Source organism: Danaus plexippus, chromosome 23 (genome assembly GCF_018135715.1).
Source record: "Danaus plexippus chromosome 23, MEX_DaPlex, whole genome shotgun sequence".
Taxonomy (NCBI): domain Eukaryota; kingdom Metazoa; phylum Arthropoda; class Insecta; order Lepidoptera; family Nymphalidae; genus Danaus; species Danaus plexippus.
In genome coordinates, this window is record NC_083551.1 from 5,176,667 (window position 1) to 5,186,206 (window position 9,540).

Sequence of the window (9,540 nt, forward strand, 5' to 3'; positions counted from 1 at the left end):
TATGTTGTTGCATTATGTAACATGTATTAATGCTCAGTCAAATCAAAATTGGTTTCATAGTTTTTACATGAACAGCTGTTTGCTTGATCTTAGGCAATAGATTGTCAAAAATAATAAAAAAATAAAACACTATATTAATTAAAAACTATTGTTTGGCTGCTATACGTGGATATAGGTAGGATAGTTGACAACACAATATTCGTTTTTTAAAAACTTGAATTGTATGACTCAGTTTGGAGTGGTACCAATTACGCTTTAACTGTAAAAAAAAGTTGTAAACAATTGTTTTAAAACAACTGCTGCACACATCGCCTGCTCGTCTTTGCAAATTTATATTTCGAGCTATGATAGTAAGTAAGTGCATTTTTGTGTGATTAAGAACGTAATGTTTATTTTTTTATGAGAAACAAATAAAAATATAATTAATTCCTTTTTTTTTAAGCACACGAAGTAAAATAGTCAAATTTTAGTATCAGGCTTTGATTACAGTTTGTTTTCTGTTATTTTTAGTAAATTTAGATTTTTCCAATTCAATTAAATGATTCTAACTAAAGGTTCTTAATTATTTAATCAGTGCTAATTATTCCTTATATACATATCTTTATTATAGTTATACTGTAATTACAAGATGTTATATTCCGTTTTCATTCTTTTTTATAATGAATTAAAACGAAAAAATTGTTTCAAGTAAAATAAATTTTAAGAGTAAATAAAAATAAATGACGTTTTTACTAATTTAAGTAATTTAGATACAGTTACAAAATTGATCCAAAACGGTCGATCGGAGTTAAAAAAATAAGCTTCTAACTAAAGCTAGTCGAACAAATTATAAAATTTTGCAAATTCTTACATGGCAATTTTGTTTTCAGATGGCGCTCTTCGAGGAGAGGTAGACATTAGAGGGCGCGGCACGGAGCCGGCGTTCCTTCACGAACTACACTCTACGTTGCCACCTGCCGCGCCCGAAACCTGGCACACAATCTCCCTGGTCTTCAAAGGCCTTGTTTTCATCACGATTATCCTTGGAGCTCTTCTGGGAAATGCTCTCGTCATCATATCCGTACATCGTCACAGGAAACTCCGGGTCATCACCAATTACTATGTTGTTAGCCTTGCTGTGGCGGATATGTTGGTTGCGTTGTGTGCTATGACGTTTAATGCAAGTGCTGAACTTACTGATACCTGGCTTTTCGGGCCTTTAGTCTGTGATATCTTTAATTCTCTTGATGTTTATTTCTCAAGCGCGTCTATATTACATCTTTGCTGCATATCTGTCGACAGATATTACGCGATTGTCCGACCTTTGGAATATCCTGTCTTAATGACACATAAAACTGTCTGCTTTATGTTGGCTAATGTGTGGCTATGGCCAGCATTTATAAGTTTTGTTCCAATTTTTATGGGATGGTATACGACAGAACAACACAGACAGTTTAGGAGAGCTCATCCTGATGTATGTATTTTTAAAGCCAATATGATTTACGCTATAATATCATCTAGTGTGTCTTTTTGGATACCAAGTTTAGTGATGATATCAATGTATTGTAAGATATTCAGAGAAGCGGTCAGACAAAGGGAGGCATTAACGAGAACATCATCAAATATTTTGCTCAATTCTGTCCATATTAAACACACATCACACAGCGCTCATCACTCCCATTACTTACATCCCGACAGAAGACCATCCGATATTAGTCCAAATTACAGTACTTTTACCGAAGTCGGTCCCGAGGAAACAGAATTTGGAGGAGAAGTTGTGTTGGCTCTAGGAGATATTTGTCCAAGTAAAGAAGCAAGTCCAAGAAAGTCAGTGAATATCAGTTGTGATACAGCAAGTTCTGGATATTGTTCAGGAGGTTCTAACAAGAGATCCTCAAGTGGTCAACCACCGACGGGTTGGAGACCAAGCTGTACTTCAGCTGTGGCCACAAAAGAACTAGCTAAGGCCGCAACTGAATTGAATTCACAAGGTGAGTACCAATTTATTTAGAATTAGATGATAAATAATATACATTAAATTATAAAACCTTTGAACGTACAGGTCAAGACATACATAAAGGTGATTGATGTTCTTGAAAATGCTTCTTATTTTACTTTTTTTTGTTGTATTATACAAACATATACTGCCACAAAGCATAGCGATGTTATATATTTAAATCAATGAAATCAATCATTTTTCTATTTGACATTAAATACAAAAGGATGTAATTTCATGTCATGGAATCCATGTCATTTTAACATCAGATTATTTTCTCATTCATGGATTTTATTATTCACAGCGATAACTCTTATCGGATTATTTCGAGTGAAAAGGCTGGTTAGGGCCTCGGTATAAATGAAATAAACATTTTGGTTTAATTAAACAAAGTTTTAATGAAATCGCCTTATGGAGCCTTTACGAACAAAATTAAATGGGTAATTAATTTTATATTTATTTCATTAATTGGTTTCCCGAGATTTAACTTGTTGAAATTAAAGGATATGGATTTTCAGTTTACGAATATGTAGATTTATATTTTACTTTTGATAACAGTTTATATCTCTTTTATATAAAATTTCATCAGTCTGCGTGTTATTATGAAGACTACTTCTAAAGACTTTTAGCATCTTAATTTTTTTATATTATTAACATTTAAAATTGAAAGCACTGATAAGAACTAAAGTGTACTCTATTATAATTTATTTTAGAGTTCATGGAGACTTCAACCGAAACTTTATGTCTTAGTCATAAAACAGATGTCAAAACTTTTCTCGTTTTCTATTAAAGATAAATAAGATTCAAATTAGATACATCTTTTTAAACTACTTATGTATTTGCCTATAAAAAGAAGCTGCCAAATTCTACGGAAATATTGTAAAATATCACTTATTTTCATAGTTTAAATAATAAAAAAAATGTGTTTTACAATTTACTTAGTTTATTATTTATTTAAATGTCCCTCTGAAATAAAAAGTGACTTGTTTTAATTATACTACTTCAAATTAATGTTATTTTTTGAGATGTTATTTATTTTGAAATATTTTACTCGCGCATAGATATTACAAATAAAAATCTTAAATATATGTATTTAAACTCTTTATTCCTAAGTGGTTTTATTTGATATAATCCCAGATGTATAGCTTTTTTATATCTTTATTTAACTATGTAATTGATCACCAATTTAAAACAGAATTAGAATAAAAATATCATTCAAACTTATTCATTGTTAGTTTAAATCGTTCATTGTAGAACAAAAAATGAGTTTTTAAATAAAAAAAAGATAAAAACTTTTTGCAATAAAAATGATTTTGAAATGATATAGTTTTTAAATTTGTTACTAACACACCGTTAGCAATGAGTAGCGTGAGACCAGTAGAAATTATATATAGATACAATACTGAAAAAAAAAATTACAGCCAAAAACTATCACTTCAATAATATTTGTCAAAAACTATCACTTCAATAATATTTGTCAAAAACTATCACTTCAATAATATTTGTCAAAAACTATCACTTCAATAATATTTGTCAAAAACTATCACTTCAATAATATTTGTCAGAAACTATCACTTCAATAATATTTGTCAAAAACTATCACTTCAATAATATTTGTCAAAAACTATCACTTCAATAATATTTGTCAAAAACTATCACTTCAATAATATTTGTCAAAAACTATCACTTCAATAATATTTGTCAAAAACTATCACTTCAATAATATTTGTCAAAAACTATCACTTCAATAATATTTGTCAAAAACTATCACTTCAATAATATTTGTCAAAAACTATCACTTCAATAATATTTGTCAAAACTATCACTTCAATAATATTTGTCAAAAACTATCACTTCAATAATATTTGTCAAAAACTATCACTTCAATAATATTTGTCAAAAACTATCACTTCAATAATATTTGTCAAAAACTATCACTTCAATAATATTTGTCAAAAACTATCACTTCAATAATATTTGTCAAAAACTATCACTTCAATAATATTTGTCAAAAACTATCACTTCAATAATATTTGTCAAAAACTATCACTTCAATAATATTTGTCAAAAACTATCACTTCAATAATATTTGTCAAAAACTATCACTTCAATAATATTTGTCAAAAACTATCACTTCAATAATATTTGTCAAAAACTATCACTTCAATAATATTTGTCAAAAACTATCACTTCAATAATATTTGTCAAAAACTATCACTTCAATAATATTTGTCAAAAACTATCACTTCAATAATATTTGTCAAAAACTATCACTTCAATAATATTTGTCAAAAACTATCACTTCAATAATATTTGTCAAAAACTATCACTTCAATAATATTTGTCAAAAACTATCACTTCAATAATATTTGTCAAAAACTATCACTTCAATAATATTTGTCAAAAACTATCACTTCAATAATATTTGTCAAAAACTATCACTTCAATAATATTTGTCAAAAACTATCACTTCAATAATATTTGTCAAAAACTATCACTTCAATAATATTTGTCAAAAACTATCACTTCAATAATATTTGTCAAAAACTATCACTTCAATAATATTTGTCAAAAACTATCACTTCAATAATATTTGTCAGAAATTATCACTTCAATAATATTTGTCAACAAATATATTCGAGTTTAATTATTTTGGAAATAAATAAAGTATTTTTCTATTCAATGTTATAAAAATTCAACCTAAATATGAAAATTTTGTGTCAAAAAATAAATTAAAGTTTTATATGACAAAGATATTTTTCATAATTGAATGTTAGAAATAAATAAGCTTTACTATGTTCTAAATTTTCATTCCACGTTATAAGCAAGCAGTTCAATATAAGTACAACAAAATTTACCATACGGATTATTTAATTAATTTTTCTTCATGTGAAGGCTATTAAAACTGTTGATAAAGCTATTTAAATGGAAATAAAGTGACCTGAATTTTGGAGACAACAAAGCAGGCGTATATATTTTAGAGTTAATTATTTTGTGCATCACAGAGATTTTGTTTGTGTTCAAATGTAATATAATGAAATAACTTCTGGATAATATAACATTAGTCTTAAATTCATTTGACATATAACAAATTAAAATATGTTTAAAACACAACACAGACGTTATTAAGAATGGTAAACCGAAATTAATAAAGCGAAATTATAATGAATTATAATGCATTGCAATAGTATATTTTATTCCTCATGCCAATAAGAGCTAATAATATATTTTACTGAAAAGTTAGTTCTAAATAAATTTATATATATAAATATATTTTTTCTTATTAGTAATGTCTACTTTAAATGCTGATCCATTTGGACATTATATTTTCTTGTTAAGCGCATTGCACTTAATATTTCGGAAGATTAATGATGATGCTAAGGAATACACATATGTACTCGTAAACACATATTTCAATAACGAAATTATAAAGACATTAACAACTATCCTTTTCGAGGAGTTGTTAAAAAAATTATAAATACAAGAAGGGATTCGTTTTCTATGTTTTTATATCAGTTTCTCGCCATTGTTATAAGTTCTTTGTTTATGTCGTAACTCACTTTGCATGAACCCACGAGACTAGCTTCTATTTCCATATAGGCTATAAATCAATAAGCATTTTAATGAGTTGCCACCAATACTATTATAATTTCTTTTGTCTGAGACAGATTCTACGGAGTTAGTATTTTGTTTTTTTGTTTGTGATATAGTAGCTTATTAAATAATAAAGGCTTGAAACTGGCACTTGTCTATTTTACATTTTTCCTGTATTCATAATTGTTTAGTTCTATTTCAATAAAGAATGTTATGTCTATTATGAAATTATTATTTCAAAAAACTATTGAAATGCGTTATTTATATGAGTTTTTTCGTAAATACATAGAGAACAATATGAATAATTAATATCTGTATTAACAATGTCACAACATCTGCATTCAAACTATAACGTCAAACAAATATGTCGAGATTAAAATTGTTTGTAAGTTCGATATATTAAAGGTGAGTTTACTAACTCTGATCCTATTTTGGGTTATGAGACCTTTCCATGTTTCTACACGGACGTATATATGATGACAAAGGGAACAATGATATTCTGTACACTGTATAAAGTTATGCTGTGGAATAATTTTTGCCAAAAATGAATACTCAGAATTATATATACGAATCGTGTATAGTCCTATTGTAAAATAGCACTGTATAGAATTCGTGATACAACAGGAACAATATTTTTAAAACTCCAGAGCCAACTACGAGAAAAATCTCCCAACTCATTACAAAATGAATATTGCGTTCATTATATACGCAAAGTTTCAGTGTTCGAAATTAAAATTTAAGCTTTATTTTAATACGAAACAATTTTTCACAGGTGCGACATTACGGGCGGCTGGTAAGTCATGGAGGGCCGAACATAAAGCGGCTCGAACACTTGGCATAATTGTTGGAGCGTTTTTGCTATGTTGGTTACCATTCTTTTTGTGGTGAGTTGGAAAACATCGTTAGTTTTAAACTATTATGATTTCATATAATTTATTTTTTTTAATTATATAAATAAAATGCTGTTGCTTAGCAATGATATTTACTTTTTTTTTAACAAACTTTGTCAAGGAATTATTGGTGAGGATTTTTTTTAAATATTATTAATAATAATTAATTTACAGGTACGTCACAACAAACGTATGTGGTGAGCCATGTGATACTCCCGATGTGGTAGTAGGTGTACTTTTCTGGATTGGATACTTCAACTCAGCGCTAAATCCACTGATTTACGCCTATTTTAATAGGGACTTTCGAGACGCGTTTAAAAACACGCTGATGTGTGCGCTGCCTTGTTGTTTTAAATGTTGGAAAGATACAGGCACAGCATCCTTTGTATGATATTGCAATATCATATTTTCAAGATTTATGAAATGTATGAATTAGAAAGCGTATAATCTGCATTTTTAATATCCAAGCATAAAATTAAGGCGAATGGTTAACAAAGGGAAATATAATTTTTTTTTATTAGACATAGGACCCACAATTTTTGCAAATAATAGTGCGTTCTGCAATAAATCCAAATTTAAAATAATCTATCACAACGAATTTTATTGACAAAACAGGTGACCATTTTAGAGTAAACAATTAAAATTCTGACAAGCTCACGTAAAGCAATAATTTTATTAGAGTTACAACTTTTAGATGTAGACAAATATTTTTGATTGTCCTAGACATAAACGTTCATGAATGAAATTAGCTTGTTCTAAGCAATATTTTAATATGTAGTGGTTGTGTAATCCTTAGAAACCAATTTTAAATCAACGCCATTTGTAATTTACCCAAGTAAAAGCTGTTGTCGCATGAGTAACATAGTCATGCAAAATGTTTTAAACAGAGTAGAATGATTAAAACAGTGAAATAGAATAAATTGATGTTAGTTGTTGAATTTCATTATAAATATCTAGTGTACAGATCTTTCAAGTTAGTTAGAACATGTAATTAAATGTAAAATATATACATTACCATATATAACCTTGGATATATTGGTTTCCGGTTCAATTTAAACGAAATATATCTTGAAATATTCCTATATTAATTGACTTCAGAATAAGAGTTATCGGTGTATAAAAATTAATTTGTCATGACCTCATTAAACTTTCTTTTACTATTGTAGTTAAGACATTAATCTATTTTCTTTGCTGATTTACAATAATTTAGAACAAAATTTAATTCATAAAATTGAGTTCATTCATAAATTTTATTAAATTAATTTATTTTCCTTTGTTTTAATTTTTGGCTTAAAATAGTTTAAATAAGATTTCTACTATGGAACTTAAATAAATTATAGGTTGAAGAGAAAATATTTTTTTGATCAACGTGACTCAAGAGAGTATTTATGTACTAGCCATAACATTATTCTTAACCAGTAACTACAACCTTGTAAGTTGTTTTTTTGAAAGCAATTAAATTGTTAGTTTCGGAAATACGACGCAAGTCCTATAACTTATATCGGATTGCAAGTGAACATGCGATATGACGTCATTGAAAACAAATGTCTAACATTGTTTACAAGATTTTTTAATGATAAGTATTAAATCATTTAATTGTAAGTAAATTTTTAAAGATACTTCATAATAAAATTTTATTATAAGGAGCGTATTTATCTTTATTGGTAGAGAAATATTGAACTTTTTTTAAATGTTATTTTTATAATTTTATGTATGAAAAACATGTTGTATAAATTAAGCTTCTATCGTTCTTAAAAATATTTGCTTTTGAATCTTGCCTCTATAATAAATGTTTAGTAGATATTAAAAAATAGAATTAAGTTAAGTTTAAGGATTACTTTGCAAAGGGGAAAACAAATACGTAATTAAGTGTTGTATTGAATAAAAATAACATAATACAATCGTTGTAACATTAGTGTGTAAATAAATGTTGTATATAGAGATTTTTTAATATTTATTACAGTATGCTTATCATTTGTTTGCTTTGTCACGTCAAATAACTTGGGTTTTCATAGTTCTCATTCACAAAACTTCGCATATGATAGTATCGACTTAGGTGTATGTATTAAACGCTCGACATGTCGTGAGTCAATGCAAACATCTGGTAAGGTATTTTATTGTTATTGCAATTAAGCACATTTTATATATTTTAAAATATACATTTACATAAAACATTGATAAAAAGATATATGAAGAAATTTACAGGTCAGTTTGTTTATGTATAAATTGGTATATTTAAAGAAAGCTTCAGATACGTTATGATTTACGGCGAGGTTTTTCATATGAGAATCTATTATAATCTTTGTGAAAACAAAACCATGTGAGCTGAAATAAAAAAAAAAAAACTTAAATAATATGTTAAATAGTTCATAGTATACGACAAAATTGTTATACATCATTTCCATTTGTAAAGTTAAAATGGTTCATGAATTATCTCTCGGTTTATTTTTTGATATTTATTTTAGTTTCTTATATTGAGTCCGAAACAGCCCAGACTGAGTATTTTAATTTGATGAGTTAACTATAAATAAACTATTTACTTAAATTAATAAAAAATCATGAATACATAGATAAAGTTGTTCTAAACTTATTTTAATTATATATTATATTATCAGTTCATTATATATATTATATAATTGATTATAAATATATTTTTATAAATAGTTTGTTTGTAAATAATGTATTATACAATTCTAAACAGCAATAATATTAAATAAGCTTCATATCGAATGTCATAAGTAATATTTAATCTCGTTGCAATATTGGGTGTCGTATGTAGATATTGAGTAAAATGTTATAATAAATGGTTAAAATGTAATCTAAGTTAGTTTTTACTTTAAATTTGATGTGTTCTGACCCCTAGTGACGAGTGATTTGGTAAGTAGCCTGTAAAATTATACTCAGATTGAATAATATGATTGCTTGAAGTTGTAAAACCACTTTCCTTATATTTTACTAATCACGCACACACACTCACGCACACAAACTCGCTGAAATGGGCCAGCAGACTTTACACTGACTGAAATGAAAAAATATATATTTCTTACTTTATTTTCTTGCTTATTTTATTTTCAAAATACA

General features: G+C 27.2%; 1 protein-coding gene across 1 annotated transcript; it reads left to right on the plus strand.

Moving 5' to 3' along the window:
* Positions 1-876: 876 nt before the first annotated feature.
* On the plus strand, positions 877-9,277 carry LOC116775004 (octopamine receptor beta-3R-like). Its single transcript, XM_032667794.2, has 3 exons — positions 877-1,970; positions 6,342-6,453; positions 6,634-9,277. The coding sequence occupies exons 1-3, from the start codon at positions 1,127-1,129 to the stop codon at positions 6,848-6,850; spliced, it is 1,173 nt and encodes a 390-aa protein (XP_032523685.2). The 5' UTR covers positions 877-1,126; the 3' UTR covers positions 6,851-9,277.
* Positions 9,278-9,540: the final 263 nt, after the last annotated feature.

Excerpts from the sequence above, each read along its gene's own strand:
- LOC116775004 (XM_032667794.2), top strand. The coding sequence starts at position 1,127 with ATGTTGGTTGCGTTGTGTGCTATGACGTTTAATGCAAGTGCTGAACTT. Across the intron at positions 1,971-6,341 it reads AACTGAATTGAATTCACAAG|GTGCGACATTACGGGCGGCT; the intron begins GTGAGTACCAAT and ends AATTTTTCACAG. Across the intron at positions 6,454-6,633 it reads TGGTTACCATTCTTTTTGTG|GTACGTCACAACAAACGTAT; the intron begins GTGAGTTGGAAA and ends ATTAATTTACAG.